Source organism: Gopherus flavomarginatus, chromosome 1, assembly GCF_025201925.1.
Source record: "Gopherus flavomarginatus isolate rGopFla2 chromosome 1, rGopFla2.mat.asm, whole genome shotgun sequence".
Classification (NCBI taxonomy): Eukaryota; Metazoa; Chordata; order Testudines; family Testudinidae; genus Gopherus; species Gopherus flavomarginatus.
Genome location: NC_066617.1, coordinates 197,239,687 through 197,257,353, shown reverse-complemented (window position 1 = coordinate 197,257,353; position 17,667 = coordinate 197,239,687). Strand labels below are relative to the sequence as shown.

The 17,667-nt window shown below is 41.2% G+C and overlaps 1 protein-coding gene across 5 annotated transcripts in view; it reads left to right on the top strand.

Annotated features, from left to right (window-relative positions):
• Positions 1–14,937, top strand: part of APP (amyloid beta precursor protein) — a 353,581-nt gene extending 338,644 nt beyond the window's left edge. For all 5 annotated transcript variants that reach the window (XM_050958058.1, XM_050958047.1, XM_050958026.1 and 2 more), the window contains 3 exons: positions 415–515; positions 6,094–6,240; positions 13,977–14,937. In XM_050958058.1, coding sequence (XP_050814015.1) covers positions 415–515; positions 6,094–6,240; positions 13,977–14,078 — 350 coding nt within the window. In that variant the 3' untranslated portion in view covers positions 14,079–14,937. The remainder of the gene's footprint in view (positions 1–414; positions 516–6,093; positions 6,241–13,976) is intronic.
• Positions 14,938–17,667: the final 2,730 nt, after the last annotated feature.

Sequence of the window (17,667 nt, the reverse complement as noted above, 5' to 3'; positions counted from 1 at the left end):
CAGAGCCCCTCAGACGGATGGCCAGGATGCCAGTGATCAGAACACAAGTGATAAGAGACAGGAACTTAAGGCAACAGGAATAAGTGCACTAGCCGTGTGAGTGCCACTGAAAATCAGCTTGCGTGCCACCTTCGGCACTTGTGCCATAGGTTGCCTACCCCTGCTGCAGATCTTTGGTGTATGCACCACCACAGCTGTGTGAATTGAGAAACACTAACATAGAGGAGGAAGTTTACTGGCTCATTGTCAGTGGGAATGCAAAATTGTATACACTTCATTGCTTCCTCAGCTCAGTTTTCACATTACATTACACTTTATTTATGTGAGTGACACCCTTGCCTTTTGCTGCCATCTTTTGGTAGCTAATTATTTAAGTGGTGGATTTAATAAATAATTTCATTGCGGTCAATGCAGGTTCTGGGTTGACCAATGTTAAAACCGAAGAGATCTCTGAAGTAAAGATGGATGCAGAGTTCCGACATGATTCAGGATATGAAGTGCATCATCAAAAATTGGTGAGTGAACATCTAGAGCTTTATGTTTATGTTTTGAATCGCTGTGGTTAATAACATCCTTACCTACAGGGATATTATGTCCCACATTTTTTTAATTGCGTGGTTGGAAAAAAATATCTACACATAATTTTCACATACACATGGTCTGATTCTCCTCCCTCTTAGATGGGTATAAATTGGGAGTAATTCCATCGGAGTCAGTGAACTTAACACCAGTGTAAGACTAGTGTGAGAAGAAAATGCACACCACATTTGTGCATCAGTTACCAACCTGTATGGTCACTTATACCTGTACCACGCACACTCAATGCCAGTGATCAAAAAAAGTAAGAAAGAAAACAATGAACAGGGAATGTCATTACACATGAGTAAAAATACTTCTGGAATCCCAGTGTTGTCCCAAGATATTAGAGCTACAAGGTGGGTGAAGTAATAGCTTTGACTAAACCAGCTTCTGTTGGTGAGGGAGAGAAGCTTTCAAGTGAGACAGCTCTCTTCATCAGGGCTGGGACAGGTGTCTAAGGCAGTGTTTCTCAACCTTTTTGATACCAGGGACTGGCTTGCTGCCTTCCTAAACAGTGTCAGGGAGATCTCAAGGACCAGTTGTTGAGAAACACTGCTCTAAGGGACCCTTCGTGGTCAATGGTCCCCTTCACCTTGAATGGTTCCTTAAACTATGTTCTAACTACTGATGCTAAACTATCAATTCAATCTTGTGTTTAGCTGCCATACTCTGGCTATGTCTACACTGCAAGTAAAAACCCATGGCTGGCCCAGGCCGGATGACTCTGTCTAAGGGGCTGTTTAATTGCAGTGTAAACATTTGGGCTCAGGCTGGCGCCTGGGCTCTAGGACCCTGCGAGGTGGGAGAGTCCCAGATCTCGAGCAGCAGCCAGAGCCTGAACATCTACACCACAATTAAGCAGCCCAACGAGCCCAAGACAGCTGGCATGGCCAGTCATGAGTGTCTAATTACAGTGTAGGCGTACCCTCTAAGTACCTTTTCCAGACCTGAAGAAGAGCTCTGTGTAAGCTTGAAAGCTTGTCTTATTGGACCAACATCAGTTGGTGAGAGAAATATATTACCTCACCCACCTTGTCGCTGCAACCCCAGCTATAATAACATGAGGAAGAGGAAATGTGGATATGGAGGTGGGGAATGAAAACATAAGGCCTCAGGCCCCAGATTTCCTATCCCATCTTGGTTATCTGAGATTTTGTGGCGACCAGAAACTATAATTAAATAACAAAGAGGTTTTCACGTGCAGTTCTGTCAGTACCCAAGCAGAAGCAAGGGCGTTGAGCTAAGTCACAGCAGCACTCTTCACCAGGGCTGTGCCACCAGTGTGCCTAGAACCTTGAAGTGGATTCAGATTGCAGTGTAATTCTGGAACATCAGCCCAATAATACCACTTGAGCTGTACTCAAGACCTTGCCATGTTCCCTCAGGCACTCAGGGCTAGGGTCACACAGTGTCTTAGGCACTCAGCACCTAGGGGCATTCACACCCCTAAGTTAGGACTGAGGTTCCCTATGTGGTTCATGAGGGGAGTAAGGAACCTGGGAATGGGAGTCACAGAAGTCGTCATGCTGAGCTGGGAGTCATCTAGGCTAGCTAATAGGAAATGCTGAGGAAAGGGGTGTGGCCTATGCTTTTCCTCAAAGGGAGTTGGGTGCCTCCATCCAAACTGGAGTTCAGCAGCTGTCTCCACTTCCAGGGTTGGTCATTTAAGCCATTTTTGCAAGAAAACTGAGCAGCAGGGAGAGGCAGCAGCAGTGGCGGCTCCCTTGTAACCTTTAGCCCAGTGATTAGGGCACTCAGCCAGCATATGGTAGACCTGGGTTCCATTTCCACGTCTCTTATCTCTCTGGTGCATGCCCCTACCATTGGGCTATGAGACAGTGTAGTGTGGGTCTCTCTCAAACTCTCCTATGGGAGCTGTTGCACTGTCTGTGAATAATTTAAATATTCATTGAGCAAGAGTGAGACTGACTGGCTCTCTCGCCCCCAGTTAGGGCACTGTGACGGGGTGTAGCTCACCACTGCGGCGCCTCCTGCAGGCAGTCTTGGGAATTAGCTCTGCGCCCTCTTCTGGTGGTGTCTCGCCCGCTGTCGCCTCTGCTCCTGGACCCACATTTCTCCTAGGACCTCAGCATCCTCTTCAGTGACACTGCCCTCCAGCTGTGCCACACTGTGTTTTCCCCCTTCAGTGGCAAACTGCAGTCCAGTCTAGCCACTTCCTTCAGTGGGAAACTGCAGCCGCTTTGCCCTTGCATCAGGGCCTCAGTCTGCAGATCCCTGCAGCCTGCCAGGAGCTGCCTTTAGCTCCCTGGACCTCTGCCTGCAACACTGCTCTGCCCAGGGTGCTTGGTGTTCTCCACCTACAAGGCAGCCAGTCCTTCTCCATTTTTAAGCTTCTGGGTATTACTGACCCTGCTCTCTTCTGCAGCCTTCTTATATGGGCCAGCCTGGCCTTGATTGGCTGTTCCTATAAGCCCTTCTGTGATTGGCTGCCTCCTGTGCAGCCTCCGTAAGGAAGCTTTTTACCCCTTTTCTCCCAGTGTGGGGCAGACGCCCCATCACAGGCATTCATCTGAGAGGTGCAAGACCCAAGTTCAAATCCCTTCTCCATATCAGGCAGAGGAAGTAACTGAATCTGGGTCCCTCACATCCCATGTGAGTGCCCTACCCACTGTGCTGAAGGTTATAAAGGATCTGCCAGCTCCTCCCCTTCCCTGTCTGCCTCACTTTCAAAGGAGGAGATTCTCCACTAGATTTAATTTGCAACAGTAGTTACTTATATCTTTATTTTGTTTGCTGTTTTTGTACAGTTAGCAATAAAATAACACTGAAGTAGGTGGGAGAATCACAGAATATCAGGGTTGGAAGGGACCTCAGGAGGTCATCTAGTCCAACCCCCTGCTCAAAGCAGGAACAATTCCCAACTAAATTGTCCCAGCCAGGGATTTGTCAAGTCTGACCTTAAAAACCTCTGAGGAAAGACCCTGCCTTAACAGTGCATTGTGACTCTTGTGAATACAAAGATATCCAAATGAGAGAACACGTCTTCTAACAGGGACAGATCCAAAACCCGTTTAGAAAGATTCCCACTCACTCCAGTAGACTTTTTGATCAGGACCATTAGGAGTACAGTAGTGGAAGATTCTCACCGCAGTGTTGCAATACTACAAGCAAATAGTTAAATCTGACTTCTTGCTTCCTCTTTTGTGAAGGAATAATACATGGTGGAATTTCATAAAATCCAATAAACTTGAAAGGTTTCTTTTTAAAATATGTTCTTAAACCTAAGTAGTGCTGAAAAATTAAAATTAATATGAGATTCAAATTTGCATTTGAACTAGGTAATGACTGTGTAAAAAGATACTCAGCTCTTTGATGCTGAGAATTGAGAATTCCCAGGGTGACAAGCTAATCCCAAATGCATTAGCACTAATTTGGGAAATTCTGCCACACCTCACTCAGAAGGGCTAAATATTATGATGAAATAAGTCAGAGGAAGGTTATTGGGGAGAGGAAACCTGGCACTAGTGCATTTCAATGTACTTATTTTCGTGTTATTGCCTCTGTGTCTCACACAGTCAATTATAATAACTCAAAAAGGGACAGTTGCAGGTATCTGTGCAAGCAGTTAAGAGCTGCAACTCCCTCTACTGTGCTAGTGGAAAAGATAATGTACTGTATTTAGTAAAGGGAATGTTATATCTCTTTAAAAACACCAGATTTTAAATTGTGTTATCCTGTGTTATCTACTGATAGCCAGAACCATTACTTACTTTTAATTAGGAAGTCGTCTTCATGTATCACATCAGTTTAGTTTTTATTGAAGGCACATACTGAGCTAGTATTCCCACATTGTTTCAAATGTGTCAAATACATGACAATAAATTTCTTATTACCATACACAGTGTGCTGCATGTTACCATCTTAGGCAGACTTCTTATTGGAAAGACACATTAATGTTGTTCCAAATCAGTTAAGTATTCCTAAGTATTATTTTCTTTTTCCCCGGACTGGAGTTATTTTTGAGTTCCATCTTTGAGATTGTCACCCGATTCAGTGTAATTTGAAAGCAGTAGGTACAGACATGCTTTTAGATTTCTTTTTTCCCATCTGGAAGATTTTTAAAGAGAAAATCCCTTTGGAATACTTACTGAGATGCTTAGAATTCATATGTAAAACATAATGCAGGGCTGCAATTAATAATTGACCTGAAGTTGCAGTTATTGTTCTGTTGATAGGTATCAATGTTTTAGTTCTATCATACATTGGTTTTCATAACTGAAAATCCTTCAGGCCTTACTCTTTTGCTAACCTGTATGAAGCAAACAGAAATTATCTAAATTTAAAATACGTATATTTGCATGTTTTTGTTTATAGGCATATAAAATTGACGCTAGACATTAACACGGGCAACACATCAAATTATGCAAACTCTGTACATTTTATATCTGTTCCATTTCATTTTTAACATTGCTTAAACATCTCTTGCTGACAACAATGGAACAGCATATTTAATTTGCATGTTTCAGTACCTTTACGTGGAAGACTGTTTTCTTTAAAAAACGTGGTACAGCTCTTTGATAATTAGACAAGTATTTAAAAAGGAGGAAGATGCAGGAAATTAGCTAACTATTATGCTCTTTAAGATGAAGAAAGTGCCATAGTGACATTAAGAACTTGCCATGGTGGGTAAATGAAGATGTAATACAATAGAGCAAATAATTTCTCCTCTGTTTAATCCATATATACTTAGGGCTTGTCTACAAGACCTTACTCTGATGATAAACAAGAATGTTCATCATTGAGGAACAAACAGGCAGTAATTATTTTAATTATATACAAATAAACTTAAAATAACTATTTTCTCTTCACTCTTGACAGGCTTGAATTCCCTTACTAGGCACCTTAAAATAGAATGTTTATTTTCCCATTTGCTAAACTCTCTCTCTTTGCTGCTAGACAAATCACCTTGCTTTCTTGAACTTTCTCCCCTTAACCAAGCTGGTTACATGCAGGCTTCATTGTTATCCTGTAGGTCTGAAATAAGCCTTTATATCAGACAAGCACATCATGCTTACTCAAACCAATCCTGACTATATGTAAATTCGTGAAACATTTTATGTTTTAGCCTCTCAAAGGCAGAGAAAAATGTACATTCTCCCAATATTTTCCTGCAATCCAATCACCCTGGGGTTTGTGTAGCCGTCTCCTAAACTAGCCTGAGCAGCAATTATAAGTCATATTTCAAGTGCCTCTAAAACTGATGGCTTGGCAGCCATGGAGATAAGTCATCCATGGATCCACAGAACTGGTACACCACAGACAGTAGCCATTAAAACTTGTCACACTGCCCGTGTAACTTTTCTATGACAGGGAGAATTTAGTGCTACAGTGACCTGGTTGCTGCACTGCTGAAAAGATTGGAACATTGGGGTCATGAAATAACATTTCTGCAGAGTCCACTTAGATGTTTTGTAAATTGCATAGAAGACTGTACAACTTCGCTAAATAGCAGAGGGGATTTCATTACTTATCTGCTTTATTTTCGTTTCCTAGGTATTCTTTGCTGAAGATGTGGGTTCAAACAAAGGTGCCATCATTGGACTAATGGTGGGAGGTGTTGTCATAGCAACAGTCATTGTCATTACTTTGGTGATGCTGAAGAAAAAACAGTACACATCCATCCATCATGGTGTAGTGGAGGTGGGTAAAGGTTACTGAGCAAAGCTGCGCTTACATGAATGGAGGTGACAGCAGAGTGCTGCGTAAAACCATGTAAATCCATGTGTTTACATATGAACTAAGAAAATCAGCTCCTTGATTAACCAGTGTTTGAAAGTAGTGTGGTTGTCTTGTTAAACTAATATTTTTATTCAGCAGGATGGAAATGGAAAGATCTGAACTAGTAAATATAAACACAGCCATCCATAGGATATGCCCCATCTAATTAAATCTAAAACTGCAAAAATCTGTCCTGGAATTATCCATGACCTATGACCTTTAACATGGACATTAATTTCCCTTTAAAATTTAACAATAGCTGCAAAGAGAATATTGTGTGGGTTGAAAAATCGGAGTTATTACTATTGTCATTTGGAATTCACATGTAAGGACTTTTTAAATAGTTTTCTAAAAGGTTAACTAAACAATTAGATAGGATTTGGAGTGGAGGGGGTCATTGTGGATTTGACTGTGCACTACGCAGATTTGCCCTACACCGATGCTGTATTACTTTTTTTGTTCTACCAACAGGATTCATTTTTCCAGCCACTGCCTTTGATTTACAGCTAATGTGAAACGTATAGATTTGAAAACTACGTATAAAACTTGCAAGATCTTTTCTCAGAATGAAAACTGCTTTGTCTCCCAAAGTGTCAAGTAAATCCATCACATGCTCCATAATACATTTAGAGTAGTACTGCTGCTACCACCTGCTGTGATTTAACGGAACTTCACTATAAATAAAAAGCATAATGAGCTTTTAATAAAACAAAACAAATCTTTTCCTTTGGTACTGATACCTAGAACACTCACTGTGGATATCTATTCATTTTACATTCATGCATTTTATCAGGCAATCCTCAAGAGATTCAGATCTTTTCTTTCCAGAAACCACCAACTAAACATTTTCAGTTTTAAATTGAACTAAATTTTGTTAATTTCTTTAGGTGCATTTGTCTCAGCAGCAATTTAATTCAAGTGAGTGACACTTCAGGCCCTACAGGACACATAGGAGGGATGTTTGTCACACACGCACACACGCATATCCCATTATTCAGTGCAGAAGAGATTTAAAATTTTAGGGACTCTGCTTTATTTTTGTGATGTATTTATTTAGTATTCTTACAACCCAGACAAAATTAATAGATGATCATTGTGACTGATGGTCCTGTGCCATAGGAACTCTTAAGCTTTTAATTAAAAAAAAAAAGTAGGTTTGGATAAAAACAGAGAGGATAATCTTAGATCTGTGTGAATTTTCTGTAACAAAACTCAAATCAGAGATTTTAGCCTAGCTCTTGAAAATACAGTACCAGCTTATGTACAACTGAGCTGGGTATCAATGACAGTGTAATTGAGTGGTGAGTAAATAATAATAGCTCACTCTTACAGAGGACTTTTGAATCTAGCATGAATGCCTATTCAATTAGCAGTACAGAAATTAAGGCAGTATTGTCTAGTCGTTTGTTTGGGAATGGGCTCCAAGATCCTTGGTTTGTGACCTTAATCAACTCACTTAACCCCTCTGCCTTAGTTTCTCACCTGCAAAACTGGGATTATACTTATCTGTTTCCCAGGGATGTTGAGGATTAGTTAGTAAATGTTTTTACATCACTTTGAAAAATGTAAAACTCTGTAGGCAGTAAATTCTTCATAATAAAATGTTTTTGAAGTAAGGATATTCCAGTCCAAAGAGGATTAATTTATCTGGCAAAGTTGTGCACTAAAGGCATAACATTTAAAATATAAATAGCTTTGCATCTGATCTACATTAGATGTATTTTGACAAACTAATTTTGGATCCCATCTGTTTACCTTGTGTCAGAAACTACTGTGACAATTTAAATGTATGTTAATATGTGTAAGGTTACAAAACAGTTTCCATTACAACATGCTCCTAGCTTTCTGAAAATTCTCTACTGGGAATAAAATTCTTAATATTTGTTCTCTAATATTTGTTCTATACTATGGCCATTTGAAAGGTGTTACAATATTTTTTTAAAACCAATTTTTAAAACTTGCTCAACTTTGACCATTAAAATTTTCCGTGTGAATTGTCCTCGTTGAGAGAAGGACAACCACAAACAATTTTGGTGGGAAATTAACGGATATGAATGATTGCAAACGTAAACAGTTTAAAATGGGGGTACAGATGTGCATCATCGCCTTAAAATAAAATCACAAACTCTAAACATCTTTTCTTACAATATATGTGAGGGCTCTAGGAAATATTGCCTGCTACTCCCTCTCTAAAGTTAGAATAAACACTTCTTGAGAACCAGCTCCTGAAGTCACATTAGGATTAGCTGCAAAGAAAATCTGTAGGTGAGAGGAAAAGGTGCTGTACAGACAAAAGAAAAGGCTATTTAAATAAAGGAGAAAAATGGTAGTGAAATAATACCCAGGCTTGTACCAAGAGGTATTCTCTGTCAGAAAAGAGAGGTACTGTAATTGTTGTGCTCGCTAGAGCTTCAGCGTATCCATACCTGGAATATTGCATTCAGCTCTGAGTGACTCAGATTGGACAATATGGAAACTGCTAAGAGAAGAACATAAAAATGGTTCTGGTTGATGGGGTTGACTGACAAGAAAAGCATAAGAGTTAAATGTGTATAGATTGGCAGAGCAATAACTATGATGAGACATAAGTCTACAAATACTTGAAATTTGTAACTATCGAGAAGAGAAAAAAAATTAGCATCATAAAATGGGTAAAAGGAAATAACAAAGAAGGAAAATGGAGGCTGCAAAATGGGGTTGGCAGAGATCAGTGAGTCAGGGTATAATCACCCCCAGAAAAACAGAAGAATTCTTATCATTTGACACTTCTAAAACAAAATGGGGGAAAATTACAAGAAAATTTACAGTAGTGAAAACTGACTAGGAGAGAAACTAGATGTCCTAATAAGTCTTTTCTATCTATAGATTCCATGATTTGGTGATGACTGGGAATGTGTTATAAATTAGCTTATCAAATGCAGGTTTTGCCTTAAAATGGAATATTTTACTCAGTTTTACCATGGTTTCGTAGACACACCTCTTGCTGTTGCCCTTACAATACAATTGTTTATGATGCTCCTGCTTATCTCTTCAGTTTCTTGTCCATTCTTTAGTCTTATCTGATTAAATAAATAAAAAGAAGAATGGAGAGTAATCTCATTCTGTCTCACATCTTGTGCAGATTGTACTGTGTGCTTCTCCTTCCCTCTGATTCTGAACAAAGGAATCACATGAGAAGCTCAAAGCTAAAACAACATATGGAGTTCAGTACAGTGTTGTTAAAGCTTCAATAAGAAGAGTACAGCACAGCCATGGAACTGTCCTGTAGCCCAGATTCTCTTTGCCCATGGCCAGTCTACTGGCAAGTATTTAGCACCAAGTATCGGGGTAGCCATGTTCGTCTGTATCCACAAAAACAACAAGGAGTCTGGTGGCACCTTAAAGACTAACAGATTTATTTGGGCATAAGCCCATGAAAGCTTATGCCCAAATAAATCTGTTAGTCTTTAAGGTGCCACCGGACGCCTCACCATTTAGCACATTTGTCCTGTCGGACATGGGGTCTGTGCCGTAACGTGGAGATGCCTAGTCTCTCACCCCGACACTTCCTCCATCTGACCTTTAATCTCTTGTCATTTGGGAGTTTCCTATTACAGTGGTTTTGGTTGTGAACACTCCTGTGGCTTGCATGGCATGATTTGGACTAGCCACAATCATCCCTGTATCATAGATGATTTTGGCTCTTGTGTGTGTGTAAAACTTGAACCTTCTTTGACATTACAGTAGTTCATTCAAGAAAAAAGCTGGGTGCTTTTTCATATGCGCTTGCATTCTCTTCTCAGTCCTTTCCAGTACAAGCCGGACGACCTTATTGGGATGCTTATAGTTTTTATTTCCCATATTTGCTTTCCTTTTTCCGTAACGTCCCAGCCACTGGACCATGTTAGCAAACCACAGTTGGCACCCAATGATGTTTTAATCATCACATTGTCATAACTTTCACATAGTTTAATACTGTTAAATTTGTAAGCTCTTCTGGGCAGAGACAATGTCCTCTTAGGTGTTTGTAGAACACCCGCCACAACACTTACTATTAATTACTTGTGTTATATTACTGTGTAGGGCTCCAGTCATGGCCTAGGACCGCCGCTAAGTGCTGTATAAGCACAGAACAAAAAGATGGCCTCTGCCCCGAAGATCTTACACTTAGCCTGAGTGGCTCTAGTGGGCACTACTAAAATATGAATATTTCATCATTATAATTAAAAATGTTGTACAGAAGCCTGATGGTGGAACACAGTCCTGGCCAGGTGTTAAATCGCTGCATTGTTTTAGATACAATATAGCCATGGATAGGGCAAGTGGTAACCTGTGAAGAGAGGGTATTTAAACAGCAGGAGCCAGCCAACTAGCCTGGAGATAATTACTGAGAATATTTTGTGGGCAGAGCCTGCAGCACTGTCGCTATCTCTCACCAAGCCCCACCAATGCCAGGGCTGCTATCCCTGTGGGAAATAGTAATGAGGACTCTCTAGAAGAGGTAGGAAAGAACACTGGCAGGCCCGGAGAGTGTCATTAAAATGCAAGAGCAGGATTGTACGCCAGCTGCTGGGCAAGTCATTGTACCAGAAGTCTCTTGGGGCTTTGAGCTCAGAGGAGACAGGATGTGAAGTTCCCAAGGGCTTCCCTGCCCTTGATAAATTGCAATGATTGTTGACAGCTAAGCCAAGCACTCATCCACTGCTTGAACCAGCTGAAAGAAACAGTAATATTCTGGCACTATAAAAATGGGTTTTTTTCTTTTGAAAATGAAAGGTTTGTTCCTAGTCTCAAAAGCTAGGGAGATGTAAAAGAACAGCCCAAAGAGCGAGCCTCCTCTCTAGCCAGCAGCTGGTTTGTACAAAGCCACGTGCTTTGTCAGCTTAACTGAAGAGAGACACTTTTCAGTTTTGTTCCAAGACAGCTTGTGTACAGTTTTACATCTAACAAAATTGCTCATTGCAGGCTCAGCTTTAAAATGCCTAGCACCCTTTAATGACAATATTTTAACAAGAGAAAGGTCCAGTTACATTCCAGAATAGGGACCATAGGAAGTGCCAAGTCATATCAGAGCAGTGATCCATTCCATCTAATATCCTGTTTCCAATAATGGCCAAGGGAGAGGGCAAGAAACCCTGCTGTAGCCAGTTATGGAACGACCTGCCTGTAGCAGCAGAATCAGACCCTTAAAGTTGGTGATCTTGCTTGATAGAGAAGGGAAAGGATTATTCTGACACATACAGAGATTTCTGTAAAGGCGAATTACAGTCAGTTGAAATTGGAACAAAAGTAGGGAGAGAAGATTTTAGAATGGATGCTAAAATAGGACTGATTGTGATGCAGCAAGTCGCCTGATGTATTTTTACATGTGACAGTCTTCTTTTTTAGTCAGTGAGTAACATGAGGTAGAAAATGGTTCTTATGAGAAGATACTGTGTGATGCGAGATGTAATCTAACTCACAACCCAAGCAGACGTGGCCACGGAAATAAGTAGATTAGCTTGCACTTGCCTTGAGTGTGGAACAATATATCCGTTATTTTCCTCTGGAGCTTCAAGTAACATAACTTTTAAAGGGGGACGGTCTTGTCCTTCCCACGCTAAAATATTTCCAGCATTGTAGATCATATTTCAAGAAAATCAGGCATCAGGTTTATTTAGTCTGGAGAAGAGAAGACTGACGGGGAGGGGGTATAATTTTTAAGTACATAAAAGATTGTTGCATGGAGGAGGGAGAAAAATTGTTCTCTTTAACCTCTGAGGATAGGATAAGAAGCAACGGGCTTAAATTGCAGCAAGGGCAGTTTAGGTTGAACGTTAGGAAAAACTTCCTGTCAGAGTGGTTAAGCACTGGAATAAATTGCCTGGGGAGGTTGTTGAATCTTCATCATTGGAGATTTTTAAGAGCAGGTTAGACAAACACCTGTCAGGGATGGTATAATACTTAGTCCTGCCATGAGTGCAAGGGACTGGACCTGATGACCTCTCAAGGTCTCTTCCAGTCCTACAATTCTGTAAGTACTTCTCCTTTACTTATTCATCAAAAGGTTTGACTAAACTAGTCTGCTATGTAAGATTTCTTGAGAGAATACATTTTCCATTATCCAAAAGGTTATTTTATGCTAAAAATAAAAGGTTATTTTTGCTAAAGGTCATTACTTACAGAAATTCACATTAAAATTTTCATAGCTAATATTTTAGAGTAGTTTAGAACCCTCTGTGCCCTTCCTGCTTTTAAGTCTTCTGACAAGATAGAATTGATTTATTTTTTTTAAGGGAGATAGCAAACACTAGCGGTAAAGGATAGCAAATAGAATAGCTCTGTTTTAATAGGTAATTAGGAAGCTGGCCAGGAGATGGTAGGTTTTGAATGTACAACAGTTATGCAGTTCACGCAGTGGAGATAATTAGGTGTTTTAACATTTAGAGATTGGTCTCACCAATATAGATTTACATTACTATAATGTTCAGTGAAGGAAACTAATATATGGAGCAGCAGGTACTCAGAAATGACGTTTCAACCACTGAGCTGTCATTGTTCCTATGGGCTAAGAAATCAATAGTCAGTTTTAGTTAAATAGAAAATATTTAATTGGGTCAGAAACAAAGCGCTGATATTGGGGACCAAATTCAACCCTGGAATAAGAGGATGTATTTCCCATTAAATGTTATGGGATTATTGATTGTGGGCCCTCATCAGTATCCTTAGATTTTTATTAGTGAATTTGAAAGGTCGCAATTGGCAACTTTAGACAGTGTCTAATAGGGGCCAGCACAAGCCACCTCCTACTGTTCTGCCAAGGTGGCTTGTATTATTGAGATTCTAGTTACATACCCTCTGCGCCAGGCTCTCTCTGCAAGCACGGGAAGAGAGACCTAAGCATTTGCAACCTGGAAGACAGCCAGTAGAGGTAGGGAAACAGGATGCAAACTGTCTCCCTTTACCCCATTTTTGTCTGTCAGGTTGCAAATTCTTTAGAGCAGGGACAAGCAGTAGTGGTAAGCACACTGCAGAAAGAAGCTGGTGTCTCGCTGAGCTGGTTGCCAGATCCTCAAGCAAACGTAACCACTTCTGGTGGCTAGTTCTTATCCTGCAGTTTACAGCGGCAGAGAGACAAGCCATTGCTGTCTAGATCAAGAGGGAGGTTCCTTCAGGCCTGGGCAGTAGGAGCAGGGCTGAGCTTACCTACCTGCAAATTACTCTTTAGAGAAGTTCTGTGATGGCTTCTAGTTAACAATTCCCAGGTGCTACTCCAGGTGTTGATCCATGAAGCCCTTCATGGTTTGAGTCCTGGATATCTTTGAGAGGAGAGTCTCCCTCTTTCTTTAAGCTGGTTGTTGAGTTTAGGTGAGGTGAGAGCTAACAGACCATAGGTTTGTGGTGCCCTGTTCACTGGAGAACCATCCCATCTAGAATTTGGTCCATCAGGGCCAGAGTCTGTTGACCTGGGCAAGCTCCAATACCTACCTCCCTACTGAGGCTTTTCCTGTGAGGGGAGGGTTGAGGAGTGAGCCCTTTGCTTGCTTTTCTTTCCTATGGGGTTGGAGCTTTCAAATATGTGTTTAAATGCACTGATGAGAGCTCAGAATATAAAAGAGGAGTGGGAGGAATAAGTAAACTTGAGCCATTGTATGGACCAGAGGAAACCTAACCACGGCCCGTTTTCTCCCCCACTCTAGGTGGATGCTGCAGTGACACCAGAGGAACGCCACCTTTCCAAGATGCAACAAAATGGCTATGAAAATCCAACCTACAAGTTCTTTGAACAGATGCAGAACTAGAACACCACAACAGCCTCATGAGTTGGACAGCAAAATGATTGCTTCACTGCCCATCGGTGTTCGGTTATAGAATAACGTGGAAAGAAACAAAAACACTCTGTTTTATTATTTACTCATTATCGCCTTTTGACAGCTGTGCTGTAACACAAGTAGATGCCTGAACTTGAAATAATAAAAATCAGTAATGTATTTTCTCTCTTTACATTTCAGTCTTTACACTACATTATTAATGAATGTTTTTTGTGTACTATAAAGAGTTTAGCTGTATTTAACTAGTGCATGGATAGATTATCTTTCCCAGTTATTTATCATGTGGCCCCTTAGCCAACTGTATATTATTCTTGTGATTTGTGGCAAAAAATAAGTCCTACTTGAAATATGCTTTAAAGAATTGATGGGGGATGCTTCCTGTGTCTTAGCTGCTTCTCTTTACTGAGGTTTTTTTTTTTCTGATCACTAGGCATTTTAAAGTAAAACTACTTTTTTTAAAGTATTCCGGATGAGTTATTTTCTTCTGCAGTTGCATTTTATTGTACAGATGGTTGCTTCTGCTGTATTAGTGATGTAGAAATCATGGGAATACACATTTGTTTCTTTGTGCCTGTTTTATGTGCACACCTTAGGCATTGGAAGGTAAACTTCTTTTCTTTTCCATGTACCTTTTTGATCTTTTAATAAAAATTAAAAATGAAAAAGAATCCCTATTAATTGTGAGCACTTTCATAGGGAAAAAGTGCCTGCTGGTTGAAAATTAATGGGGATCCTACAAATGTCTCTGCAGGATGATTGTACAGAATCATTGCTTATGAATTGATAGCTTTCTACACTGTGTTACATAAATAAATTAAGAAAAAAAACCTTTGGACAAGAGTTTTCTTTGGAGGAAGAAATAGGTGTGTTCAAAGCAACTTAAACAGTAAAAATCAAACATTCATAGAGCCGGAGGACAGGGGTGTTTTCCTGCAAGCGGATATGGACCAGATCATCCAGTTTGAATATAGGGGAATAAAATGGCAGTATGGAGAGGGGACGTGGCCCTTAGCACCCCTTCCCCTCTAACATGTCATTTTTCAACTTTGTATGATAGTGTTTTAATGTAAATAAATATGTTCCCGGAGGAGTTCCATTGCAGCGTGATTGTGTAATTACAACACCTACCCACCACCAATAGCTTGTATAAATGTGTGCAGATTTATGTACACAAAGTAACACCCACGACACAGGCATGATTCTCTGGAAGGTTGTTCTCATTACTACTGCTCCTCCACTGATCATGCTGTGCCAGTTGCACTCTAGTGGTGTCCCATTTAAATCAGTGTAATGTTGGGCTGTATGCAATCGGTTATCAGTCCTGAACTCTGCAACAAAGCATTCCTGCTATGCAGCTCTTCTTTTCCCACAATACTAATATGTGGTTTGCAAAGGCTAAGACAAAATTGCCTTGGCTGGGCTTGCCTGAAGAGAATGAATCACATGATAATGACAAGGTAATACACAGCTGTTGTACCTCTCTCTCCTTTTGTGATCCATGAAGCAGGGTAAGATTGGTGTTCAGACACTGCGGGTGATGTAGGTGGATGATCTGGTAGGTGTGCTCAGAGGCCAACTACTGGATCAGGGCCCATTCAGAATCTGTGCAGAAGAAGAAAGAGGTGCTGGTGCTGCCCACATTAAGTTTTAGGCCAGTGGTTACAGTACACCCTGGCACACGGGAGACCCAGGTTCAATCCCCCTCTCCGCCTAAACAAGAGTCCCTCTGCCTCTATCAAAGCCTAAGGAGAGTGCTCTTGCCACTGATGTGGGGTCCTTCAGTCTCTCCTGGGAAAGCTGTTCCATTGTGGATAAATACTTAGTGGAACAGCTTCCACATGAGAGACTGAGGGATCCTATACCCCAGTGGTTAGAGCACCCTTTTGCAACATGAGACCCAAGTTCAAATCCTTTCTCCACATCAGGCAGAGAAGAATTAGGGGAGCCTCTGGTCAATCAGGTGAGTGTACAGACACCTGCCATGAGAGTTGCAAGAGGAGCACTTTCTCCTCCAGCCAGGTTTTGAATGGGGCCAGAGCCAGCAGATATACTCTGAGCTCAGGCAGGGGAATGTCTGTTTTCCCCTGCTTTGAGGATCACATCAGGGTGTAGGCTGAAGACAGGCATCCAGAAACCCAGAGTGAGGCAGAAACGCATATGCCATAGGCACTTTTTGCAATGAAAATGTAGGTACTTTAGGCAGTAGTTAAACGGGTGTTGTGGTTCACAATCATGCCTAACACTGGGACTTGAATGCCTAAACCACAGATTTAGGCACCTATGTTCCTTTGTGGATCTGGATCCTAAGCCCCGCTGCATTTCACTGGTAGCTCACTTAGGTGTCTCTTGTGGTCCCACCCTTAACCCACAATTCCAGTGGGCGGCAGAGACTGCGGGAACTGTGGGATAGTTACCAGAGTGCACTGCTCTGACATTCAATGCTAGCCTCGGTACTGTGGATGCACTCTGTCAAATTCATGCGCTTTCGTGGAGAGACAACACCGAATGTATAAAATCGCTTCCAAAAATTTGAATAAAATAAGTTCACATTAATTTTGTACTGTAGACATATGCTTAGGCACCTCCCTCTCTCAATGTATTGTAGAGAGAGTTTGGGCACCTAACTCAGGGTTGTGAATTCCACTAGTTGGCAGGGTGTCTAGGAGTCAGATGTTGCAGCATTCCCAGACCTGTGAATCAACCCCTTGCTGCCCTGATGTACAATATGAGTAGTAATAGTAGTGGAGTAGTAGTACAAGATATCTCAAACAGATTGTGAACGGTTCTACGCAGCAGAGGTGCGTCCTCAATCACTTGCTGCCATCAGCAATTCTCTCTTTCCTGCTTTTAGGGAAGCTAGAAAGGCATGAAAAACTATTTAAGGTTTAATGTGGGATAATTGCCTTAACCACCTGACTATAACCACTGTTGCAAAGCCCTGAGAATCTACTGATACTTCTCCATTGCAGGCTAAGAGACTGAAGTTCTCAGTAGCTTGGAAAAGTCTGGCATCTTATTCTCATATGCTATCTAGCAGCTACCTTGACAACTCCTACATGGGGAGTGCTGTCAGTATAACTGCATCGCCCAGGTACATGGATTTTCCACACCCCTGAGTAACATAGTCATACCAATATATGTTTGTAGTGTAGACCAGGGCTCTGCTCCCCTCCCCACTCTGTCAGTACTTGAAACCAGCTGGACCATACCTTAGCCTAATGTAGGAAAAAGTTTCCAAAGCTTGCTTCCAGTTAAGTCCAGCTTCTCAAAGGGCTTGGGGTTGTTTGCTTTTATCTTTCTTTTTTCCTTGTAACAATTTACTCTGCCACATGGGGGTGTTTACTAGGCATAACACTCTTCCTACTGCCCTCCTAGCTTCATGACCTGATTTATACCTGGTTGCAGCCTGTGGTATGTATACATGTGTTATGAATAAAGTAACTTAGGTAGGAGGGCGAACATGAAGTGTGTCAGTTTGCAAGTGCCCCCTTCTATCCATTACATCCAACAGAAAGGGTCTCTGCAGTATTTTTTAGTCCAGATTTTCAGGCTAGCCCCG